The sequence below is a fragment of the Gekko japonicus genome, unplaced genomic scaffold (assembly GCF_001447785.1).
Source record: "Gekko japonicus isolate JY-2015 unplaced genomic scaffold, Gekko_japonicus_V1.1 scaffold692, whole genome shotgun sequence".
Taxonomy (NCBI): domain Eukaryota; kingdom Metazoa; phylum Chordata; class Lepidosauria; order Squamata; family Gekkonidae; genus Gekko; species Gekko japonicus.
In genome coordinates this window covers 337,866-364,881 of record NW_015169194.1, presented here as the reverse complement: position 1 = coordinate 364,881, position 27,016 = coordinate 337,866, and the positions used below count along the sequence as shown (strand labels likewise).

At 41.9% G+C, this 27,016-nt stretch overlaps 1 protein-coding gene across 4 annotated transcripts in view; it reads left to right on the top strand.

The window, feature by feature from the left end:
- Window positions 1–27,016, top strand: part of PGGT1B (protein geranylgeranyltransferase type I, beta subunit) — a 60,998-nt gene that overhangs the window by 1,913 nt on the left and 32,069 nt on the right. For 2 of the 4 annotated variants that reach the window (XM_015416293.1, XM_015416295.1), the window contains exons 1-2: window positions 17,715–18,738; window positions 24,051–24,202. In XM_015416293.1, the coding sequence (XP_015271779.1) occupies window positions 18,346–18,738; window positions 24,051–24,202 (545 nt within the window). In that variant the 5' untranslated portion in view covers window positions 17,715–18,345. Of the gene's footprint in view, window positions 1–2,275; window positions 2,395–17,471; window positions 17,540–17,714; window positions 18,739–24,050; window positions 24,203–27,016 lie in introns of those variants that run through there. The other 2 variants (XM_015416294.1, XM_015416296.1) reach the window with 2 other exon arrangements.

The window sequence follows — 27,016 nt, the reverse complement described above, 5'->3', positions numbered from 1 at the left end:
AGTTCCTCCTTATTAAAAGCCTGAAAGCTTGCCTCTGTTTAAGGGATTAATTTGGAATAATCTTTTTGTTCTACTGGTTATTTTAAAAGCAATCAATTGCTTGCTTAAGCAAGGAGAACAACCTGACATACTCCCTGTTGCTTTTTCTGTAGAAGAATAAAGGACAAGTGGCTTTTATGTTTTGCCCTGTAGCTATTCTGCTACTCGTCAGAAAATACCTGTTGGATGTTTTTTATGTCATCTGCCTTGTTAAGACTTATATAGTATCATTTGCTCATTGACTATACTTTATAGTATATGTAGCCAGCTTTCTAAAGTTCTACTGCTGTGACCAGGGGTCGTTTCGTAGAAAAAGAGCTAGGGGAACTCATTAGCACAACTCATTAGCATATGCCACACCCCCTGACATCACCGGAAATGTGTCATAACGCCACACCCCCTGACATCACCGGAAGTGTGTCATAAGGCCACACACCCCATCCCCAACGGTCCCAGCCGCCGCCGGCCTTGCAGCTCCACTGCCGAGCCCCATGAGGGGCCCGGCGGTGGACCTGCAAGGCCGGAGGGAGTGCAAGGAAGCCCCGCGAAGGCCCTCCCTGGCCCCAGGCAGGGGTGGGGAGAGGCAGGGAGGAAGCAACTTACCCTCCCTCTTCTCCTGCCTCCTCCTGGCTGAATGAGGGCCGGAAGCAGGGCGGCCGGAAGCGGGGGGCGGGGCTTCGTCATGTGCCCCACCCCCCATACCTCACCTGGGGGAACTGCGATCCCCCCCGAAATGACCTCTGGCTGTGACCATATTGAAGCATGTAATGTGTTTTTGATTACCCTGTGTTCCTTAATAATTATGCAAGGAGTATACCAAATACTACATTTCAAAAGTCCTTTAGTATAGCTTTTACTTTGTGTTAAACATTCAGCATAGCAAAGATATGTAGCATGGTATTTCTGTCTTAGGCTAGAATTGGTCCTAGTGTTGAACTACAAAAATAGGTTGCAAGTAAATATGTACAGTAGACATGAACATGTATAGAAACTATTTATCACATTGCAAAACTCTGGTAAATAAAGCTACACCTACATCTAAGGTAACCACGTGAAGTGTAAATCACACTTAATTATTATTGAAGTACTCTGCAGTTTTAATAGTGCCTCGCCGAAGCTCTAATTACTTGCTCTATCTCATGAATTTAATTCCAAAATGAAATTAAACAACACCTAAACTCCTACAAAGAAATGATGTGTGTAGAACACATCAGAGTTTTACAACTCCTTAGTAGGAGTTTTATTGAGCCTGTTGTGTGGTTAATTGGATATCTTATTTGTTTCAGTTTGCTAAGCGAAAGGATCTTATGGTTTTTGATGCAGCTCTCTGACACGCAAACAGCATAATCCCTATGTAGTATAGAGCATTGTCAAAATGAATATGACGGCATAATAGAGGAAGGAGTCAGAGAATTAAGAGAATGTCATAGTGCTATGCTTTTTATTGGACAAATGAGATAATGCAGAGGACTCTGGTGAAGGACATGTAAAGGTGTTCAGAGCTCCTCTGCCATTTGTGGGTCTACCATCTGAGTCCCTTTTTCTTGGTGTTGTCTCACATGTGACTTTAAGTGATGGTACAGCATTTCAGAAGTCCTCTAGTATAGTTTTTATTTTGTGTTAAACCTTGAACAAAGCACAGCTGTGTAGTGTGGTCTTTCTGTCTTATCCTAAATTAGATATACAGCCACATGAGACACTTCTCCATGCAACTCCTTGTGGCTGCGCACTTTGGCCCATTCTTATGGCTGCATCATTCACTGGTAGTCCGTTGCATGTTGTTCATTACATCACAGAAAAGCAGCTTCCATGTAAAGGATACTGTTGTACTTTTCAGTACATGTATGATTCATAGCACTACAAAAACCCTCTGTGATATAGGATACATACATTAGTTGTGCCTGTTCGTCTTATGATATTTTTCTGAAGCAGCTCCCAGTCAGTTGAAGAAGCTGCTTCCCATTACTCAGTGAGCCATTTGTATACAGCTTCCTATGAATGCTATGTGCTTCACCTGTCAGGGAGAGGATGTTGCTATCAGTTTTTCGTTCTTTGACTGAAAGTAGACTTGATCAACTAAGCCTGACAGCAGCACAAAACTGTTTGTAAGGAGTTCCCTGTAGCTTTGTGTCAGGTTACAGCACTTGCATCTGTTTCCGTTCATGCTGTAATTGACATATATAACAATCCATTTGTTATTGATGATGGATAGTATAAGCCTCTCTTTTGTTTTCAGGTTGACAGTTGCATTTTTTGCTCTCTCTGGTTTGGATATGTTGGATTCTTTAGATGTGGTCAACAAAGAGGACATAATAGAATGGATATATTCACTGCAGGTCCTTCCCACAGAAGACAGTGAGTGAGTTTTTAACTTTTCTTTTGTAAACATTCTTTATGCTCATTTTCATCATTTCTTGGTTTTGAGAATAGAGATCTGTCTCTTGTTCACAGACAGGCTGAACATCTGCAAATATGTATTTCAGTTGTAACATCAGTAAACAGGAGTTCTAGTGTTGTATCCTGTTATGCAAGAGGGGTGGAGCAAACTCAGCAAGAGTATTGAGCTTTGCTGATAGTATATGGATATGTTCAAGCAGAGGAAGTGTTTTTATTTTTTCTTTAAAACTTCTGAAGAGTTTGTCAATACTGTGAAATTATAAGGGTTTTTTTTTACTCCCATAATTTTTTGTTTATGAAGCTATTTTAAATTTCACTACAGTACCCAGGTTATTAATTTTCTTCCCTACTGAATATTTGCCCTTTCTTAAGACTTGTTAGACTAGCTTTACAGGAAATATATGTAACTTGCTAATGTGATCACTTGCCAGAGCTGTAATTAATTACCATCATGACTGCTTAAGCCAAGAGTTTCAATCCTGTAAGAAGTCAATGGCATAATATCAAATGAATTCAAAGTGCATTTGTTAAGTTAGTACGGTAAGAACAAAACATTCTTGTCAGAGCTCAGTGTGCTGTCCACTCCCAGCATCTGGAGACAGATATCCTGGCCACCCTGAACTCTTACTATTCCGAAGACTAATGGTTAGTAATAATGTATTAAAAACATTTTTTGGGGGGGGGGAGCCTTTGCAGCGGCAAATTCCGAATCTCGGTAAATACAATCACATAAAATATGTATCTTATTTACATTTCTATACGTCCATGGGACAAGTTAAGTTTAAATGGCTTATAACCCCTGTACTTTTCCATTTTCAGTGAGATTAGCAGACATGTTTTAACGCAGCTCAGTGAGACAAGCAAGCCATAATTTATTATAATGCTTACTACAATCAAACTGCTACCATCAGTACCATAACACTTCAGTAGTACACGTTTATAATATTAAAGAAAGCTGCACAGTTGAATAGATCAAAATCTAAATGGAATTTTCTAAAAATCAAAGAAAGATTTCCAACTAGCTGCAGAATAGGATTAGTTAATTTAGCCATCTCTGAATTTAATCAGTTCTTAAAGTTTAGTAAGTTTCGCAATCTTTCAGACGTCATTAATCCAAAATTTTGTATTCAGACTTTCTGCCTTTTTCTTGTTCAGCACAAGTAACAGTTTTGCTACAGTACGTAAATCAGGAATTATATCTTTATGCATTTTATCAGCTGTGGCTTGACAGTGCTTTCCACCACCACAGAAGCCCTGATAATAAATGCTTTGGTTCATTTGGAGTTATATGTCTCATTGTTTCATGAATTTCTCTTGAATTACATCCCCAAAATCTCTCAACTCCTGTGTATTTCCAAAACACATATTTAAAATCTGCATTCTTATAACCACATTTCCAGTTTACATATTTACATTATGATATATTTGGTTTAGTTTTTTGGGGTTGGTGGGAGTTAAATACCATTTGTACATTTCCTTCATCCTAATGTTAATAGCATTGTGGATGTGGAAATCTTTTGCTAGTTACCTTTAGAAATCAATTCTATTTCAAAATTTTACCATTTTTTGAAAGTGCTGCATTCTATAATTAAAGGGTCATCTTGCAGAGGTATGTATATATTAAATAATAGTCCCTTCTGATTACTTTCAAAATAAATTAATTTTTTAATTGATGCAAGACTTATGCTTAATCATTGTTATTTGCTTTCTGCATTTAATTTTGCAGCTGAAAGAAGTGAAACCATTGGTCCCCTCTGTTCTTTTGTGTATTTTCTCTATAAAGTACACAGTCACCTTTTAAAATACACACACAGAGATATATATATATATATATCTTGTACAATTAATATTGATTCATCTTATCCAAGGCATTATTGTAAAATCCTTGCTGTGAATGAATAATTGTAGTAACAAGATTTGCAAGTTCACCATCTCCCTGCCCCCTTTAAAAGAGGCCTGCCATTTAAGTGCCCCCCCCCCCGAAGCACTGGCAAATGGCAGGCCTTGCAGTGCCTCTTGAAGATCTCCAAGGAGGGAACTCCCTCACCTCTTCAGTGAGTCCATTCCACAGACCTGGAGCCATGATGGAAAAGGCTCAGGTTCTAGTCAGTTCCAGACGGGCCACCCAAAGTAATGGGACAGTCAACAGATGGCTGCCTGATTACTGTAGTTGGCACACATGGACATATGGAAGGAGATGGTCCTTGAATATATGGATCCCAGGTCATGAAGGGCTTTACCAGCACCTTGAATTGAACTCAGAAACAGACTGGCTGCCAATGTAGCGGTTTCAAAATGGGCAGCATGTTTCCATTGACTAGCTCCTCACAGTAGTTGGACTTCCGCATTCTGGACCAGTTGTAGTTTTCAGGTTATCTTCAAGGACAGCCTCATGTAGAGCGTATTGCAGTAAACCAACTGTAAGGTTACTGACGCATGGATCAGTGAGGCCAGATTGTCTGAGTCTGGGTAAGGAGAGAGTTGGCAAATCGAATGCAGCTGATAGAAGGTGCTCCTGGCCACTCTGTCAAACAGCAAGGCAGGTTCCATAAGTATCCCCAGGTTCTTACCCTGCTCTGAAAAAGCTAACTTCACTCCATATAGGACAAGTGGATTCATTTCCTCTAGAATTTCACCCTTCCCAACCAGCATTACTTCTTTCTTGTCTGGATTCAGCTTCAGTTTGTTCTGCCTTAGCCGCCTGACCAGAGACACAAAACACCAGTTCAGAACCAAGACAGATACATCTGGAAGCTTGGATAATGGAATATAGAGCTGAGTGTCATCTGAATGTTGATGACTCCCAGTCTCAAAGCTCCAGACAATCTCATTCAGCAGCCTTGTTTATATGTGTATATATTTGTGGATCTGTGTATATGTGAGAAGACAAGACTCACTGGAAAAGACAGTAATGCTGGGAAAAGTAGTAGGAAAAGAGGAAGACCCAACATGAGATGGATTGACTCAATATAGGAAGCCACAGCCCTCAGTTTCAAGACATGAGCAAGGCTGTTATAGATAGAAAGTTTTGGGGGTTGTTAATTCATACGGTTGCCATAAGTCGGAAGTGACTTGATGGCACTTAACACATCTCTCTGTCTGTATTAAAGAGTACGGATGAGAGAATAGAACCCTTTGGCACTCCACAGGATAAATTACACCCAGTTGATTATGCACCTCTGGTGGAAACTCTTTGTGTCCAGTCACACAGAAAAGAGTGAAACCACCAAAGGGCCACACTCTTAATATCAACTCCTTATTCAGGCCTGTGAATTAGAACTGTGTCAGGCTGCTGAGAGGTCCAACAGTATCAACAGGGAAGACTGACCCCTGTCTAGCTTTAAATGAAGATCATCCGCCAGTAAAACGAAAGCCGTTCTGGTACCAAATCTAGGCCTGAAACCAGCTCAAAATAGGTCAAAGGCAGATGTGTCATCCAGGAAACCCTGGAGCTGCTCTGCCACCACACTTTCTATCACCTTCCCTAGAAAAAGTGAATTGGAAACTGGCCTGTAATTGGTCACTTCATCCCTAGCCAATGAAGATTTTTTTGAGCAGAAGTCTAATAACTGTCTCCTTCAAAGGCCTAGAGAAAGCCCCCTCAATCAGGGAGGGATTAACGATTTTCATTAAAGTCCTTTTCCTGGCATGATTTTAAAAGCGTCCGGAGCATATGTGGTGGTCCCCACACTCCCAAGGACCGTGCTAGCATCCATAGGATCAGTCTGAAACAATCCATAATGGCAGAAGCACCTGTATTTATCTCAAGTACAGGATCTGCACTCAACTTGGCTTCTGAGTCAGAATGGATGAGAGAGATTTGGTTAGCAAAGAACCTTGCAAAAGCATCACAGTTGGGGGCCAAATTTTCATTGCCAGCAGGGTAGGATTTAGGTGTTATCAAGTTATGAATTAGGAACCAAAAGGTTAAGGAACTCAGAATATAAGGGCCCAATAGTTCTGTGTCTAAAATTGAAGCATAAATATTATCAAATATACAAGTATACATATATTTATTACAGACTCAGTAAAAACAAGAGGCCCAAGTAATAGTCTTAATTCAGAATAAAATCATGCATAATTCCAAAGTTAGACTATTCCTGACCCTGACCAAATGTGTTTGGCCAGTCGGCCTTCCTCAGTGGTCAAACAGTGTTATTACAGAATGGCTCCAGACATTACAATAATACAGTCATTTCTTAAATGTAGACCAATGGGAAATTCTTTTATATCTGTGACCTAAGGCAGAGATATAAATCAGAGGCCTCATTTTAGATAACTTGCTGCCGTGGTCAGGTATACTTCTCTTGAATAGTAGTTCAATTGTGTACCTTTCTCTTCTGGTCAAAAAATTTTTTAGAGGCAGTCTGGAGCCAATAGTAATGTAATAGTGTAATGTAATAGTAATGTAACCAGAGACCATAGAAGAGGATGCCAAGGAGCAATTCTGTTTATGTCCCCAGTCAGCCCGTCATTTAGCTACAAGGACTTCTACAGAGTAACCCAGGAGGCTCTCAAAATCCCCCAGAGTCGCCTGGAAACCAACAAGATCCATTCATCTCCAAGGGCAGATTGTGTGAATTAGCCCACCACCCCTGTAGGGAGGACGAAGCAAGGTCATCTGTGCCTTCAGAAGATAGTGATCTGACCATGACAAGGGCTGAACCTCCAACGCCCCCAAGTAGTTTGCAATCACTGGCAAGATACTTGGTGCAGAAAAGAAGGTCCAGCATATGTCCTTTTTCGTGTGTTGGGCCCATTGCAATTTGAGACTGATCTGTGGGTAGTCATGGCAGCCATGAAGCTCTGAGATTGATCCAACAAGGCAGCCTTGGTATGTATGCTAGAATGCCCAAGAAGAAATCCACACTTGCCTCTGTTAGTTCAGCCAGAGGCTTTGCTGTTAAGCTAGGTAGGCGGTACACCAGCAGGATCCCTAATCTGTCTTTGGGGCCCAACACAAGGTACATAACATCAAAGCCAGCCTCTGTCTACACCAGGTACCTAGTGATGGGGCAGGCCTCACAGCTACCCCCCTATCCTCCCATTCGAGATTGGTGATGGACTTTATACCCAGCTGATGTGAGCTGTGTTTGAGTGACCACATCAGAGTCATTCAGTAAAGGAAGCCAGTTTTGCCTATTCCTCATGCAACAGGTCAGATATTGTTGAGATCTTATTTTTCATGGACCTGGCATTGCACAACACCAAAGTCAAAGCGAAGCCACCTAAAAGAGCCTCCCCAGCCACATTTTGAGGGATGGGATGGAGTTTAGACATGCAGTGAGCATCCTTTACGTTTCCCTGCATGTCATTCTGCAGCAATACTCCTACTGCCATATGCCATAGGATATGTGCCAATTGCATACAGCTAGCTGCCTGCTCAGTAATACACCAAAGGACATTCTTTTCTTTACAAATCCATATATTTTTAATAACCCATAGATAATGTTTTATTACATTAGGACATGCTAATCCACCATTTTCCCTTTTTCTTTGCAGTGTATCTAAAACCACTCTCAGTTATTTGTTTATCCAAGTTAATTTAATTAACTCCCTTTGCCATTCTCATATTGAAACTTTAGGATTTGCTTTAGGGACATTTTTAGAAAGGAACAACATCATTGGGACTACTATTGTTTTCAAAGTGTCTGTCCTTCCAAATCAGGGAAGAAGTAGTGAAGATCATCTTTCCAAATCTAGCTTTATTTGCTTTCCAACATCTTCAAGGGCTGTTTTCATATAAATCCATTGTACTAGAAGGCAGCCATTTTCCAAAGTATCTTATGGCTAAACTAGACTACTTGACTGTATTTGTCTGAGATCCTTTTTGCATGGCTTCATTGATATTTCTGCCAGTTAAGTTGTATAGTAATAATTTACCGTATTTCTTCAAACTCAGCAAACTGCTCCATATTGAATTTTCATGGTATTCAGTGCCACGAAGTTCACTGTTCTGAAGTCCATATTTATGCACTTGGTGTGTATCCTAGTGTTCTCTATAAAATAAAACTCCTCCCCCTGAAATTTCTTCAGAATAATATCTGACTCAAGTCATTGTTCTGTTTGTGAACATTTCAGACTTCTCATAGTACCATTTATTCAGAGACCTGACACTAGATGGTGCTATTCCATAATCGAATTTAAACAAAATACGTTCGTTGACAGCAGTCTTAATGCTGTTTTATACAGCAGGAGTACTGTAGAAGAAAGCTAACTTTGACATGTCTGACTTTTTTGGCAATTTTATTTTGTAACTGTACCTGCCTTAAAAAGTGAATTGACTGTAAAACTGTTTTTTCTTTATGTTGAATTTAATGCCTTGATTTATTTTTTTTACATAGCACATATTTTTGATATGCAATATCATTAACACAAAAATCTTTTTACCTGCTTTCTTTCATCTCAAAATCTGTTTTTAAGACCAGGAATTTCACACCAGCATTAGCTTAGGAAGTCTTTCTGCCTCATTGCTATAAAACCTCATATGTAGAAGTTGAACTTTGTTGTTCTAAAACTGCACGATAATATACACAGTGTTTACTGATTATGTTAGAGTGTGTCATTGTGATGGATTGTCAAGGGTTAATGCCTCACAGAGTCCAAGAACCTTTGAGTGATAGGCTGTTCAAATGGAATTCTGTGGAAAGTGTCAGTTAAGAAATGACAGTTGGGAACTGACAGAAGAGACAGTTTAGCACTGACTGAGGACTGGGAAGGTGGCAAAGAGGAGTGAGAGGATCACAGAAGATCCCCATTCTAGCTGAAAAGGGACAACGTCTAGTGAAAAGAAGTAATCCCTGCCCAAATAAAAGGAAGATAGCTCTAAAGGGACGAATGATCCCTTGGTCTGTATATGTAGAAGGATTTGGGTTGGTTGTACGTTCCTGCCTTCTAAACATGAAGTGGCAGTGAAACTCAGAAACCTGTGCTTTTGAGTTAAAGCAGAAACTGAAAAGAAAGCCTCTCCTCAGAGTTTCAACTACCATGTTGAAAAGTAAAAACACTTACTTGCTGGCAGCATATTAGCTGGATTTAGTTTGATTACCAAGTTACTTCAGCTTTTATTATTGGTTCACCTCATATATCCTACACCTGATTCCACCTGTTCTTTTCTAAGTTAAGTAAAACATTTTGTTTATTTTAAACTTACAAAAGCCTCTTGTGTGCCATGTCAGAAGTAGAACATAAGGTGATTTTGTCTCTTCCCTCAAGTACCCGGGCTGGACCAGCATCAATATATATAATAATATGACAGGGAGGGACAGCCATGGACCAACAGATAAGAAGAAAATAGATATGGGGGTTGCTCAGCAAGCAAGCAAGAAGAAACAAAGGGAAAATCCTGTGTGTGAGGGAGGGGATAGGGTGAGATCGCCATAGTCATTTTCTTAAATTCAGTATGGTAACCTTTGTTTTAGTCCATTTTGTGGACTGCTGGAATTAAGATCTAAAAGATGTAATTATATAATGTAAAGTCAGTTTACAAAACAATGCTTACAGGTATCTCCTCCACTGATGACTAGAACTCAGAATGTTAGTCTCCTTAAACATAGCTTCAGCAATGATTTACAAAACGCAGCTATTGAGAGGGCAATTCTAAGCAGGTCTTCTTGGCATTCTACTGTGATCACCTCAATGGGCCTTAATCCCAAGGAAAGGGTTCTTAGGATTCCATGGCCTTTCATTTTTTTTAAAACCCACTTTTTATTCATGCATGTAAATATTTTGCCAATTTAGAACAGTTCTTAGTGCATCAGCCAAAATGGGTTCTGGCCTGAGAAAGCTTATGTCCTCAACATCTTTGTTTTTACTGCCACAGACTAATATGACTGGTTTATATCCTTGTATCATATCTTAAAGGAAACATGTCCAGAAAAGCACAGTGAAAATAAATAGGCCACTACTTCAGAGAGTTAAGCACAGTGTTCTTATCCTATTCCAAGGCTTCCCTGAGAAATCACAAAATTAACCAGTGGTTCAACAAGTCAACATCCCCGTCTTATCAAGGAACATTAGCTGTAAACAGTATTACAGACACCAAGCGGCTCTTTGCCTGGCCAGGAAGTAGCAATCCTGAACCAATATTGTGGTGTCTAAAAACACTGTAAACCTTAAATAACCCTGAAGAGAAAGTATTGGGAATTGGCTTGTTGACAACAGAGGATGTGAAGTGACTCAAAAATACAACAAATATTGCCTATCCGAAGCGTGCTACAAATTCATGTTAGTAAAACTTTGTTATCTAAAATTAGATTTTATTTATTGAATGTATTCATATTTTTATAATTAAGCAGAATGTTTCATAAAACAGCTTCTCAAAAGTATCAGCTTTGTATCAGATCATAGCTGAAAGTTCCAAACAGTTCTTCCAAACCCCACAACCCATTTGCTCTGGCCTTTTTGTTTTCTCCTTCTTCCCCCTTTCATCTCTTAGTGAACACCATATTACTGTTAAATGTCAGATTGATAGTGCTGTGTATCTATGCTGGCTTACATTACTTATCCCCCCCCCCGCAAGGCAGTTGGAATGTCAGTTGCATATGGAATCTGCTGTATTCTGGTGGTGTGCAGGTCCCAGCTTCATGTTTTAAAAGCAGACTGACACTGTTTGCCCAAAGCCAGAGCACTCTCCCAGAGCCTCTTTCTAGATCTCGTTGTATTTATTTCCACAACGGGCCTTATTTCTAGTATTTTTATAATTAAGCAGAAAGTTTCATAAAACAGCTTCTCAAAAGTATCAGCTTTGTATCAGATCATAGCTGAAAGTTCCAAACAGTTCTTCCAAACCCCACAACCCATTTGCTCTGGCCTTTTTGTTTTCTCCTTCTTCCCCCTTTCATCTCTTAGTGAACACCATATTACTGTTAAATGTCAGATTGATAGTGCTGTGTATCTATGCTGGCTTACATTACTTATTGGTTGATTTTTTGATAGTTAAATCTGGACTGACTGGAGATGTGAAGGCCTGGAAAAAAGTGTAAAAATCTGGGCAAAACCCAGGTTTTCCTGTTCTTTTTCTGAGGTTCTTTTTTCAATTTTTCCAGTGGAAAAAATGGGAATTTGGGGGAGTTTTGAAAAAACTCCTATGATTCCCCCACTTTTAGAATGAGTGAAATGTTTTTAAAGACAAGGTGGACATTCTGCAGACATATACAGTTCTTAAATCCAAGATGCATTTCTGCACCTGGAAGGATATGTAATCTTTATGAGGGAAGCACGCGTGGTTTTATTGCTTCTCAGCTGTTGCATGCCTTCTGTCATCCTTTTGACCTGCCTCTTCTCTTGTGGTTGGTCTTTTCACTTGTGTTTTAAACCACTGTGATACCTATACCCAGAGTCTGAGTAACATCAGAATGCCATGCAATGTACTAAGCATTTTTAGCATGTAAATGAATGCAGTTACACTTGGTCATATTGCTTTGGAATAAAACTCTGTAATTGAAATAGATTAATATTTTTAATAATTTGAAGATGAATATGTTAATGGCATTGAAAACACCATAGGTACTGCAGTAACACTAAGTTCAAATATATGGTAAATATCCCTTTATTCTTTCTCAAGTTAAGCTGAAAGCAATAAGGCCTTTGCATTGTACAGGTTGAATGCTCTGTCTGAATGTGTTCTTTGAAGACGGCTCTAGTGGGGTTCTGACTGGTACTATAATATGAATAGTAGAGGCTTTGTCTTAAAACTGTAACTAAACTGTAGAAAGTTTAAAACAATTACATTGTATATGAACTATAATAGAATTGTCATAGTAATGTAATCCTTTATATGGGGAGGACTATGTATGTTCATGGTGTGCCGTCTCCATGCAGTAGAGTTTTCATTGTTAAAACACTATTTATGGGTCCCTGTCACATGGGCCGGAAAATGCGGGGAGGAAGCATGGTTGTTTGCACCAGAGCAAAGTATCGCGCGGCAGCCCGATCACATGTCCCGTGGAGGTCCCGTGGGTATGCCATTAGGTGCCGATCACACGGCTATCCCACAGCGTGGCAAAGAAGCAGCATGGCACGATCACACTGACAATCGCTAGGCGCTGCTTCTGTGGCAAACAGGATTTCCCCCCCCTCCCCACAGTGTGTGCATGTGCTGGTGGGCATTTGTGTGCATCCTGTGTAGACTTTAAAAAACAAACATCCAGTTTGCGACGGGACATGGGCGGGCGCTGGATGCCACAGGATTCCAGTGGAAACGCGATCAGAAACCCGCCCTTGCCCCGCGTTTTCCGGAAACTAGCACATCGTATGTACTAGTTTTTTACTCCGTATCTTCGGCAAGAAGCCACGGGTTAGCCACGGGTGCACTACGCTTCCCAAATGTTGTGGTGTGATCGCGCCTGGAAAATCCGCCTACCATCCGTATCTTTAGCGCAGCCAACGCTCGTGTGAACGGGACCCGTATTTAGCTGCTTGCTGTTGGTTCCTGCACCACTGAAACTGTGTTGATTAACATCATGGGATCTGAGCTGGCAGCCACAGACGAAGAAAAGGGATCTTGGGGTGGTAGTGGATAACTCAATGAAAATGTCAACCTAGTGTACAGTTGCTGTGGAAAAGGCAGATTCCATGCTGGCCACAATTAGAATAGGAATAGAGAATAAAACTGCTGCTGTCATACTGCCCTTAGACAAATCTACAGAGAGATTACGCTTGGAATATTGTGTGGATTTATGGTTGCTGCAACTGAAAAAAGATATTGTACAGCTTGGAAAGGTCCAGAAAAGAGCAACTAAAATGATCAGGGGACTAGAGCAGCTGTCCTATGAAGATCAGTTAAAACAGGGCTGTTAAGCCTAGAAAGGTGAGGGGAAACATGATAGAGGCTTATAAGATTACCAAGAGTAAGGCCTGTTGTGGGAAGAAATACAGTGAGCTCTAGAAAGAGGCTCCAGGTGAGTGCCCTGGCTGTGGCTGGCGGGGCGATGGAAAATAGAGGGAGAAGAAGAAGAAGAGATTGGATTTATACCCCGCCCTTCACTTGGAGTCTCAGAGCGGCTTACAAATTCCTTTCCTTTCCCCTCCCCACAACAGACACCCTGTGAGGTGGGTAGGGCTGAGAGAACTCTGACACAAACTGCTCTTTTTCAAGGACAGCTGTGCCAGAGCTTGTGACTGACCCAAGGTCACATCAGCAGGTGCAAGTGGAGGAGTAGGGAATCCAACCCGGTTCTCCCAGATTAGAGTCCGCACACTTAACCACTACACCAAACTAGCTCGCATGTTTATTTCCTTCTCCTTAGCTATAAGGAGGCGAACCATGTTTATTTCCTTCTCCTTAGCTATAAGGCAGGGCTGTCTCAAGTCATTTTGCTGCCCCAATCGAGTAGTATGGGAGGAGAGCCGCATGGTAACAGGTATGGTTCCCTCCACCCCTGGCTTACGTTGATTTGGGGCTCTGCAGTGGCACCTAAGGTAGAAAAGCACCTCCTCCTATGCCATGTTTTCTGGGTTTCAAGGGTCTGGAAGGTGGTTCCGTAGCCAGTTACAGGCTTGCCAACTCTGGGTTGGGAAATACCTGTAGATTTGAGGGGTAGAGCCTGGGGAGGGCAGGGTTTGGGGTGGGGAGGGACCTCAGCAGGGTATAATTCCATAGTCCACTGCCCAAAACAGCCATTTTCTCCAGAAGAACTGACCTTGGAGATCTCCATGTGCCACCCAAAGGATGGCAATATGAAGGGGAGGGCCAGACCTGTAGATTTGAGGGGTAGAGCCTGGGGAGTGCAGGGTTTGGGGTGGGGAGGGACCTCAGCAGGGTATAATTCCATAGTCCACTGCCCAAAACAGCCATTTTCTCCAGAAGAACTGACCTTGGAGATCTCCAGGTGCCACCCAAAGGATGGCAATATGAAGGGGAGGGCCAGACCTGTAGATTTGAGGGGTAGAGCCTGGGGAGTGCAGGGTTTGGGGTGGGGAGGGACCTCAGCAGGGTATAATGCCATAGTCTCCACTATCCAAAGCAGCCATTTTCTCCAGAACAACTGATCTTGGAAATCTCCAGGTGCCCCCTGGAGGTTAGCAATACTAAGGGGAAGACCAGGTTTGTTGAAGGACTTCAGTTAGATATAATGCCATAGATCTCACCTTCCTAAGCAACCATTTTCTCCATGGGGACTGATCTCTGTAGTCTGGAGATCAGTTTAATTGACTCCCTGCTAATGCCCCATGGCCTCTTGGGACTCCCAACTTGGGAGTTGTAGTTCTAATTCCCTTTGCTATGGTTGCAGTAAGGCCAGCTGAGAACTACAACTCCCAAGGTGCAATGCATCAAAAGTGGGGGTGTAGGAATGGAGGAGCTGGCAGGACAGGCCAATAGGATGCCAAGGCACCTTCCATAGTGGCCAATGGGAGAGTAAGTGAATTGTTGTCAGCACAGCATGCCTTTTATATATACAGGATGCATGGCATGAAAAGGGTGGACAGGGAGAGACTTTTCTCCCTTTCTCATAAATGTAGAACCTGGGGTTATCCACTGTAGCTGAAGAGTGGGAGACTCAGAACAGACAAAAGAGAGTGCTTCTTCACTCAGCATATAGGTAATTTGTGGAACTTGCTGCCATACGGTATGGCCATGGCCGCCAACTTGGAAGGCTTTGAAAGGGAAGTGGACAAATTCATGGATTACTAGGCTAGCATTGGCTTCTAATCATGAAGCTGGATTTGCCTCTCAAGCACTTGCTGATCACTAAGCTAAATGATCCAGTGTCAAAGTGTTTCTGTGTCAGGGAAATGAAACCAGACCTGTTGGTCTTGGCATTCTTTCTGTGATAGGCAGCTAGCTTGGAATTTGCTGTTATATGAGACATAGTCTCTAGGAATAAGTAAAGAGCCAGTGTGTGGTGTAGTGGTAAGAGTAGAGCTTGGGAGACCCAGATGCAGATCCCCTGCTTGCCACAAAACTCACCAGATGACTTTGGATGCTGCCTCACATACTTGAAAGAGTGAGGATAAAATGGAGTAGTGGAGAGAAATGCTTATTGGAGAAAAGGTGGGGTAAATATGTATGAAAATAAGTACATGTTAGATAAACCAAGAGCTATATAGATTTCCAATCTTGGACTCTCTAAGAAATACTGCTTGATAAAGCTGCATGTTTTGATTTCATTTTATTTTTTTTTAAAGGTGGACTTGGTACATTTTTAATGAACAAATGAAACTGCTTTTATAGCTTTCCTGCTGTTATGTTTGACTTAATTTTAATGACGCCGCTGTGATAGTTACATGACATAAAGAAAAGCTTAGGCTAAATTTTCCTTGAAATCATGGTTTTATATTGGGCAGGCCTAGCTGTCACTTTGCCATAGAGATGCTGTTATTCTACCTATCTACGCTTTACAAATGGGCTGAAAGTATTAGAAGAAACTAAAGCTAACATTGGTAATTTAACCAACAAAGCCATTCTCAAAACAGCTAACAAGCTCATTTTCTAAAATGATGTGTGGTGCAAGAATACTGTATTACTAAGAATACTAAGCTACCTGGCAGATGTGTTATTGGCCTCAGTTCCTTTGATGGCCATTCTTTGTATGGGACAGGGCTTGAAAACCATTTGTAACTCACCTCCTCCTCCCCCACTAGTCCCTATTTCCTTTCCTGAAAGCCCCATAGCTTCTCCCATTTTCCTGCTTCTGCTTCCTTCTTGCCTTTTAGAGTTGCCAACCTGGAGATATATTGGAATAAGAATGGATCTCCCAACTACAGAGATCAGTTCCCCATATGGTTGCCAGCTCAAGGTTAGGAAATTTCTGGAGATCTGGGGGTGTGAAGCCTTGGGAGGGTGAGGTTTAGAGAGGAAAGTGACATAATCAGAGTATAATGTAATTGATTCCACCCTCCAAAGCAGTCATTTGCTCCAGGGGAACTGATCTCTGTCATCTGAAAAGCAGTTATAATTCCAGGTGATCTCCAGACCCCACCTAGAGGCTGGCAACCCTAGTTCACTAGAGGAAATGGCTGATTTGGAGGGTGACGTCTATGGCATTATACCGTTATGAGGTATAGTGCTCTCTCTAGACTCCTCCCTAAATCTCTAGGAGTTTCCTAACCTAAAGTTGGCAACTCTATCTCCTTCCTACCCAACAGCCAACCTCCCTTTATCTGCTCCTATTTCTTAAGCTGTCTGTCTCCCCCTTTCTCCCCTGGTAGCCTCTGAGTAGGAAAACCATGGCCCAGTTGTGTGGTGCCAACCACCAGGCCAGGCTCACTTGCATGGTAGGGAAGCCTCAAGGACTTGTGGGGGGTGCCCCACTTTTTCTTGTATCCCCTGTAAAGCAAGTAAGGTGTTTTGCTGTAGGTGTTAGCCTGGTCAGTCATAAATATGTGACCAATGCAGTCAAAGGGGACCACCTTCAGCTCCCCACCACTACCTCCTTGCCTCTTAGGGCCCACCTAGGTAAATCTACCCCCCAGGGGGCAGTACCTCTCCCTTTGAGAATCTCCGGTCTTAATGATAAAGAATAAAGCAGGTTGTTTTTAAGAATAAACAGGAAGCATGCTTCAAGGATTTCTTTTCCCACTCCCATGTTGATTCTTGTCTTTCATCACCACCATCCCTGTCTCTTACATATATGAATAATGCACTGAATTGGACTGTAATCAGTTATCAGTAAGATGGCAGTAAAGCTTTAAATTTCAGCTGAATTTGTGAATACTGAGGCTACAAACCTGTGTGCATTTACTTGGGAGCAACACTCCCTCTAACCTGTGGAGTCCTGTGAGCAAAAATTCTATTTTCTGAGTTACTGGCATTAAAGTTGTGTGCAGGTGATTTTGCTGTTGCATAGATTAGTTTGCTCTGAAGACATCCTTCCTGAGCTAAGACAAAAATGTGTGAGCTGGAGACTTAAGAACTATGAGCTAGCTCACACTAACTCAGCTTAGAGGGAATGCTGCTTGGGAGTAAGTCCGATTTAATGTAGTAGGACTTCTGAATAATACAGGGGATTAAATACTAGGAGTTTTCTTTTTAATGCGTGTCTTGTGACATTATACGTGCAATGTGAAATTGTACTTTTCCCCCCCATCCCCAGGATCAAACTTGCATCGCTGTGGATTTCGTGGTTCGTCGTATCTGGGAATGCCATTCAATCCATCCAAGGTTAGTTAATTCTATATTAAGAGGCAAAAAAGTTTCTGAATGTTTTTTCATTGGCATTTAACAGATGTTTATGTAACCATCATACAAGTTTGTGAGATGAGTATTGGCCCAGGGTCAGGAGGCAGCTGGAAGCTAAAAATGTTCTTATTTTTTGTGACTGTCACCAGTAAAAAAAAACCTCTTGAAACATTGCAAAATTTCTGTACAGAGTTGGGGAGCAGTTTTCCTAATGATGAGTAAAAAAGAAAAAGCCTGGGACATGTAAAGAACTGGAAGGGAAGGGGGAGAATGTGGAAATCCTATTCCATATTTCTCCACCAACATGCTTTAAGTTCTTGGGAGCTTAAGCAGGCTGATTCTCCCTCCCTCTTTCATGGTTGCTCAACTGCTATTAACATTGTTTCTCTTCTGGAATATATTTAATGGTTTTTGATTTCCCCCCCTTTATTAGTTGTTCTTCTCTGAGAGGAGGACATCTTGCTGGGTGTTTCCCACCCCATCCTTAGGGAGGCAGGAACCAAAAACTTCACTTCCTGTTCTCTTGGAGGAACACGCCCCCAAGCTCAGTTTAGTTCCTGCCTCGTTAGGGAGAGCAGCACTTTACTAGCACTCGTGCTTTACTTGGATATTTTTTCTTCTACCTTTTCTTCTATTTTTACAAAAATCTCTCTAGCTATTCTAAATGTTATTTTTCTAATTGTTCCATCTTTGTCTATACTCCTCCTTTCTCTCTGCTTCTTTCCTTCCTCCTCCCTCCTTTCCCGCCTGACGCCCCGGCTGGGGCATGTCTGAGAGGGAAGATTCGGATGGCTTTTTTTAGTGAGGACGAGTCCGGAAAAGCGATTTTGATAGCTCAGAGGTCCTACAGCCAAACTGAAACCATGTCCTTGGCTCCCGCGGCTGCGGCGAGTTCCTCCACATCAAAGAAATCTGGCGGGAAAAAACGGCCCCGCTCTCCAAGCTCGGAGCACATTGCAGGCGCCATCTTGGATCAGGCAGCAAAGCGCAAAACTCCAGAGGAAGGAGTTGGAGGCTGCGGGGCGGCTGTCGCCGCTGCTATAAGCCATGATTATGCTGAGGGTGAATCTCTTGAGTTCCCGAATGCCCAAGATCCGCCTGATCGCAGAGACGAGACATCTCCAAAGGGTCTACCCGCAAGTAGCCCTGACAGCAGCGGAAATGCATTAATAACCCCTGAGGTAATAAAATTCTTTAGAGAAACTGTGAGGGAAGAGCTTGCCAGCCTGAATAGGGGTTCCCATTTGGAGTTTAGGTGCCCTCCCCATGCCTCTCCCAGCTACGGGGCTCACAGGGAGGACTGTTTTGAAGGCCCAGAAGACAATAGGCCCAGATGGCCTATTAAGGCAGCTAGAAAGACCCATTACTGCCCCTTTAGGGCAGATCCCTGATGGGACATGTCCCAAGAGGGGGATAGTGTGGTTGTGGAACGGGAGGCAGGAGAGTTCTTCTCAGATGACGAAGAGGAGATGGAGATTCCAGAGCCCTCCATGAGATTTTTCAAACCTGAGAATTATATGTATAGAATAAGTCTACATCTATTGAATGGTCAATAACATTATTCAATGGTGCAAACGTCCAGAGGAGACAATAGATAAAATGTTGAGTAAAGTATAGTAAAAAAGATCATCTACATTTTAACCAGGGTTCCTTAAAGTTAATAGTTTAACGACTTTACATTCATTTACTGTATACCCCTTGGATGCTTTTGAGTTGGTGTTGTTTCTTTCTCTGCATTTGAATGTACTTTTAAGTAAAAGAATAAAAATATAATTAAAAATAAATAAAAAGAATTATATGTATTTACTTAGGAAAACAATGTCTGCACTAGAATTAATCCCTAAAACCAAACCTGATGGTCTACCTGAGGCTGACTCAGCTGACCAAACCTCCCTTTGAACCGATCGAGGAGATTTCGCTCAAGTGGCTTCGTATGAAGATGCTGTTTTTAGTGGCAGTGACCTCTGCCCGACGATTTTCTGAATTGGGAGCATTTTCGGCTAATCCCCGACTTTGTGTTTTCTACAAGGACAAAGTTGTGTTGATATCTGACCCTACCCTTTGTCCCAAGGTCAACTCCAGGTTCCATAGGTCCCAGGAAATCTGCCTCCCATCCTTCTGTCCAAATCCTTCTCACACCCAAGAGCGGATTTGGCATTCCCTGAATGTTCGACGAGCGCTTAAGACGTTTCTTCACCATACCAATGATTTCAGGAAATCGGAATCTCTATTTGTCTCTGTCTCTCCTCCCAACAAAGGGTGCAAAATGTCCAGCTCCACTATCAGCTCTACTCTCAAGCAATGTATTGCGGAGGCCTACAGGGTGCAAAACATGATTCCGTCAGTAGGGATCACTGTTCATTCCGTTCATAGTGTGGCCACCAGTGTGGTCTTTTCAAATAGGGCTTCAGTGGAGGAGATCTGTAAGGCTGCTACGTGGTCTTCAGTATCTACGTTTGTCAAACACTACAAAATCAGTATCCAGTGGCCCGATTTACAAAGCTAGAGGCCTTTGGTGATCCTGTACAGTGACTTTTATTATCTACACAGGGACAAGGAAATTTACTATTAAGATACAGCAATGCATAGCTTCATAGACTTTAGAATTGTTTACAATTCTGGCAGCTGGGAATGGTAATAGCCGCTTCTGTAGCAGCAGATCATGTGTTACATATACCATGATTTGGAAGCCAAACGATTTGTGTTCTAGATGCGCAGGCAAATCTTAGATCATATTTCTTGGTTCCTTACCTGCCTTCCTCCAGAATCCCCAAATGGTATCCCAAATGGATCAGCCTCGTATGACTCTTAGGGAAGTATTACTAGGTATACAGAACCTATAAATATACAATGTTATTAAGTGACTGGCAGTATTTTACAGCCGTGATATATTATATAGAGATAAACCCAAATTTTCCATCAAGCCTCCTGAAATGTTTTCTCTCAGATAAACTGTTCAGCTGCTGTACTATTGACCTAGGTGTACTTTTTTGTATGACTGGTCTAAGGACCATAAAAATAAACTGACTGACTGGCCTAGGGGATTTGGAAGCGGTTGGTTAGAAATGTTGCTATGTAACTGATGAAGCTTTTAATAAATAATGAACCACTGCATGCCTTTGTACAGTCATTTGCATTTATCACCCTTAGTGTTGCAGGCCTAATACTGCAAACTGTTTTTTCTCTATTGAACTGAATGGATTTATGCCAACACATACGTTAATGCATTGCTTTAATACGCAGAATACTGTAGCCATCTTATGCTTTCCCTTTGCAGTCTACACTGACAGTGGATAGAATGAGGGAGGGACCAAGACAAAATAACAGAGATGCAAGATAGGCTATGTGATGAAATGGCTGCCAGGCAGAGGCAGCAGTGTATTTTTAAATGGATGCCAGCCTGGTAGCCCTTAGGAGGGGGGAGGGTTGATTGGGACTTCCTCATTTGCCTGCCTACATTCCCCAGAAGCACTAGGGAGAAAGAGTGGGAAAATATGGACACACCCCAGGGGCGGAGCCAGGCAGATAAAGGCTTTGGCTCCTGAGGGGGGAGGAGTCTTCAGCCTGGTCTTCAGCCTTTGGCTCAGCGTGGACGGCAGCTTCAAGGGAGCGGACAGGTGGGCTTCTGTTGCCTCAAACTCCAGGGCATCCAGGCCACTATAAACCGTGGTGGACAGCCAGGAAGGCAACAGTACAAGTGACCAGGGGGTGCCCAAAGATAGTGCCCAAGGTTGGGGAATCAGCCAGAGGGGTCTCACTGTCCCTCTAGGAAGGCGGTATCAATCCCGTCAGTGGTGGCAGCGTGTAACAAAGGGAAATAGTTCCACCAGGAAGGGTGGGAAGGCAAAAATGGGCTTGCGAGCCACAGAATGGCTGTTCAGTCTCCCAGGGCTGAGGGCGGGTCCCTGTTTCGCCACAGGCTACAACAGCAAGGGAAGCAGCTAGTGGCATATGAGGTAAGCATATGCGAGAACAACAAACAGAGGGCAGGAGGACCTGAAGAGGGAAGGGACAGAAAGGGGGCACTGTGTTCAGAATTGTTTTAAATTTAACTCGTTTGCCTGAGTTCAAAGGTATCTTGAGACTTGAAAATACAGTACTGCTTTATTATAACTTAATATTTGTTCCTTCAATCTTCATTCCATCTGTGCATTAGTTTATTAATGCTTTCATTAGATATTCCTTTTAAAAGTGATACTAATAGGAATCTTACAGGATTAACAAAGCATGGGTTCAATCCTAAACAGGTTTACTCAGAAAGAAGTTCCATTTTATTCCGTGGCACTTATTCTCAGTTTTCTTAGGATGCTTCTGTTAACTAGATATAATGTTAAGGTTCATTTTCTTTATTGTAGTTTTGTAAATTATTCAGCAAAAGTTTCTTTAAGCTGTAGTTGGAGAAAATCATAATTGCTCTGAACTGTCTTAAAAAAAATGGAACTCCATAACAAGGGATTCTTTGCTTATCTAAAAACAAAATCCATGCAATACCTTTTATTAAGACTAATCAAATTACCACAACACAGTGTGCAAGCCTTTTGAGTTCTCCAGAGTTCTTCATGGAGGAGAGAGAGAGAGAGAGAGAGAGAGAGAGAGAGAGAGAGAGAGAGAGATGTCGATCTTCTTCTCCCCTCCTTTGAAAAAATAAACTAGCCTTTTTCATGCTCTGTTCCTACACATGTCCTTCCCTTCTAGAGACATGTTCTTGGGTTATGTGGTTTCTAATTAGACCCAAATGATCAACAAACCAATCTTACAATATTAGAGTCTGCCATCTTTCAAAACCGTAAGGTCATCTTCTTCCCTTTTCATTTCTGTTCCCCTTCCATTTGTCTTTTGTGGAGGCGGGATTTCCTTTTTTTTCTATGGGCTAAACAATTGCTAAATTGTGGCTATCTGCTCAACAGGAGGTGCTGACTGAGGCCACCTGCTCCCCTGTTGTGGCTGCCCCCTCCTCATTGTCCCTGCTAGTGCTGCCCGCTAATGCTCCTTCCCTCCTTGCTCCCCCATGTGTCTTTAAACACAACATGGTAAACCTCCTTTGCTTGTATGTGAAGTAGATAAATTAGTTTGCACAATGGTTTTGCTAGTCTTCAGAAAGCCCTGTAGCCCCTTTACCATCAGGAAAAATGAGGCAGCACATCCTAAGCCCCTGCTGTGAGTGCCACTTTTTGGTGTGACTGCACTTATGCTCTGTAGGATTTAGGGGCTGGGGCTTTCCACCTGCTTGGCTCTGCCCTTTCTTTGACTTCTCAGAAACATGAAAAGGAACAACTGTCATGCTTGCTTTCAAGGCTGTTTTAGCTTCTCAACCTGCCCCTGGAGCAGAGAACAGTTTAGGACTGTGTCTGGGAAGTCCCAGGTGTGGGATGGAAAGTGATCTACAGTAGGGTAGAAAGGAGACGCTCCAACTTACAAGGTCAGAGGAGCCAGCTGGGTCTGCAGTATCAGATACAGTACATTAGTAGGTTTGCCATTCCAAACATTTCTTCTTGCTGTGATATTCCCATAAAAATGGGGCTTTTGTGAGTGACATACAAACATAAATATCCTTATGATAGAATGTCCCTAGCTGCCCATCATGATAATGTTTTCACACTTTTCTTTACACTCATGAATATTAGAAATTTTAAAAAGAAAAACTAAGTTTTCAGTCCACCTCATGTGTTCAATATGCATTATTTGCATAATAAACAACTCATGGATATAAGAGAGAAGACATAGTATTGAGTGAAGACAGCCAGCAAATTTGGTTTACTTTTAACTATCCTGTAAAACAACACAGAGTTTTAGGACTTCAAATAGTTAATATGTGATTTCTTAATATGTTAAGTTGTATCCTAAATAAACTTCTAAAACCTCACTTTATCTTGTTGCATGATGTCAGAATCCTGTAACCTAGGATAATCTATTTAAATCTTGGGGACTGTTGCAGGAAAATGCCTTTTCTGTGTACTTAGCTTACTTTTTAAAATCTTTGTTTACTCAAGTCACTCTTCATGGATACCTGCAAAAACAGAAAACTCCATTTTGCTGGTTTCAGCCAATAGAGAGGCCAGTGATGTATTTTATCTATAGTTGTGTCACTGACTATTTTTTCTTATAAATTCTTTGCAGAAGGCACTCCTCAAATTACTATTTAAGCATAAAGGATGTTGGTGATTGAGGTCTGTCTTATAGGACTGAATGCAAACTGTCAATAGTTTGTAGAGAATCTATGCAAACTTCTTTTTGTGTCAGAAACTTACCCTTGTCTTAAAATAGCTGGCATTCTTCCTGCAGTCCATTTGTACAGCTGCTGATTTGTGTGGGTCATGTTGAGGTGGGGGTATTTATAGTCTTTTCAGAGGAGTCTCTGGATGTATGCTTCATGCCCAAAGATAGTTCCAGGAAATGATCATGGTTTGTCTCGAAAATAGACACTGATGTTTCTGTGAGTGTGCAGTTATTGTTCTAGTTAGTAAACTGAAACTTGCATTCTTTTGTATTTCAGGGTGCTGGTGTTTCCCATCCCTATGATAGTGGGCACATAGCAATGACTTATACTGGCCTCTGCTGCCTAGTAATTCTTGGCGATGACTTGAGCCGAGTAAATAAAGAAGCCTGCTTGGCAGGACTAAGAGCTCTCCAGCTGGAAGATGGGAGGTATGGTCAATTCCATGGTGCAGGGAATTATATATTTTTAGAAAGGAAAAACTGGATCAAAATATATAATGTAGTCTACTTTAAAGTAGGAATTAGCCAAGCTAAACCTAGTTTGAACACCAACCATTGAACATCTGAAGCTGCCTTATACTGAATTAAAACATTGGTCCGTCAAGGTCACTACTATCCAGTCCTTTTAGCTGGAGATGCCTTCTGCATGCTAAGCAGATGCTCTACTGCTGAGCCACATTCTCTCCCCTGAAGAGAAACAGACAGAGTTACAAACAAGAGGAGAAGATATTCTCAGTCACATACTTCCTTCCTTACTTCTGTGGAAGGCAAACTGAAACCACAGCACTCTTCTGAGAGGAGTGGTTATTCCCTCCTTGGCTTTTACTTAATTTTAAGTAGCATAAAGGGGAGGAAGAAGATTTATGTGGAGTAGAGGTACATTCAGGCTGAATATGTTCAGTCTGTCTTAGTGCCACCTTGAGTCCGGCTATACTAATAGTGAGATGCTCTAGAAATCATGAAATGCATAAACAATTATGCTAGCTTTAGGATGCAGAACTTACTGTTGAATATGTTTTAGGTGTTTTGGTGACCTGGTAAGTCGTGCTCCCTGTTTACCTACACCTGGCCCTGATCTTTTAGTTTGTCTTTCAGACTACCCAAACTTTTCTCATTGCTCATCTGTCTGGTATTATCTCCTTCCACAACAGGGCTTCTTTCACAAGCTATAAATTTGATTGGCTATAGGTATCTCTCCCCCCCCCTTACTTGAATTGCCCCTTCTTTTATTTCTCAATCTTTAGTACTTCAGCAACAGGCCAGTTCTCTCACTGACAACGAGGCCAAGTTATGATGGACCTCATCCACTTCCCTCCTTCATAGGCAAGATTTTCCCTCTATTTCCCTTTACTGACTGAGCACCCCTGGTAACGTGTTAATTCTTCCCTTGAAAAAACCTTGTCTGTCCCACCCTATTAGTATAGTATAAAGTATATTTTGACTATTTGCTCAGCCCAGGAACTTGAGGGGAGGATAGGATTGCCCTATAACTTAAACCCTTAAAAACACCACTTGAGATGCTTTCAAAATTCAAAAGTAACAAAAGGGTTTTTTAAACATCAAAGGGAAAAGGTCAGGTGAAATCAGGGGTTGAATTTAGTGAAGTCCTGTAAGACAGACCTCAATCACTATTACAAGCAAACTTTTTTTCTGTATCAGGCAAATGAGAGGTTCTTAAATTATTCAGTTACTTAGATCTTTATGTTGAGCGGCTTTTGTTCTAGTGTTTTCCGAAACACTCTAATACACTTTGGTGCCCAAAAGGCTCGTTCCCTCTTCTCAGTACTCAAACCCCGTCTCTTTGGAATGCCACTACTCTTGAGTCCTTGACTGACTTTTAAGGTCTCTAAACGCAGTTCCTAATCACACCAGACCAGGGATCTCTGTACTCTTCAGAGATAATAACTCTCTATGTTTGACTGGGTGGGGAATCTTCTCTTTCCTTTGGCTTGAATGGGAGTCTTCTCTACGCACTTCCTTGCAAAACTCTCCCCCCAGTACTCCTGTCTGTGTTCAAACTGCTCCCAGCTAATGCTGTATTCAGACTGTGTTCCGTCCAGGTAGAAATTTGACTCTGTCAGCACAAAACTTTTTTGGCAGGGCTATTTGTAGATGTCTCAGTACAGTCTCTTCATAGTAAAGGCATGAATCTGACTGACTTCTCTCAGCATCCAGCGCTCTCAAGACTTTTTTCTGCTCAGCTGATGCCAACCAATCAGATTGCTTAGAGCAGCCTGTCACTGAAAGGTCTCTGGCTTTGTGAAGAATTAACCCTTCACAGTCCTTTAGTTGTTGATAACAGCACTTCAGCCTCTTAAAAGTGCAGTTTGTCACACAGATATGTGGTTATCCAGTATTTTGCAGGATGTACTTGCTTCTGAAGAAAGCTTGAACCTTCTTGAAGAGAAAAGAACAGGCTTACTAAGGCAGAATACATATTTGCCTTCTATTTTCTGCTGAGTGAATTCATCCAGTTGTCATAAGAACATATGAACATAAGAGATGCCAATGTTGGATCAGGCCAAAGGCCCATCCAGTCCAACACTGTGTCACACAGTGGCCAGAAATACCAGTGCCATCAGGAGGTCCACCAGTGGGGCCAGGACATTAGAAGCCCTCCCACTGTTGACCCCCCCCCCCAAGCACCAAGATGACAGAGCATCACTTGCCCCAGAGTCCCTATCTATACCTTGTGGCTAATAGCCACTGATGGACCTCTGCTCCATATGCTTATCTAATTCCCTTTTGAAGCCGTCCATGCTTGTAGCCGCCACCACTTCCTGTGGCAGTGAATTCCAAGTGTTAATCACTCTTTGGGTGAAGAAGTACTTCCTCTTATCCGTTCTAACCCGACCGCTCAGCAATTTCATGGAGTGCCCACGAGTTCTTGTATTGTGAGAAAGGGAGAAAAGTACCTCTTTCTCTACCTGCTCTTTCCCATGCATAATCTTATAAACCTCAATCATTTCACCCCTCAGTCGTCGTTTCTCCAAGCTAAAGAGCCCTAAGCGCCTTAACCTTTCCTCATAGGGAAAGTGTTCCAACCCCTTTATCATTCGAGTTGCCCTTTTCTGCACTTTTTCCAAAGCTATAATATCCTTTTTAAGGTGTGGTGACCAGAATTGCACACAGTATTCCAAATTAGGTCGCACCATTGATTTATATAGGGGCATTATGATATTGGCTGATCTGTTTTCAATACCCTTCCTAATAATCCCCAGCATAGCATTTGCCTTCTTTATT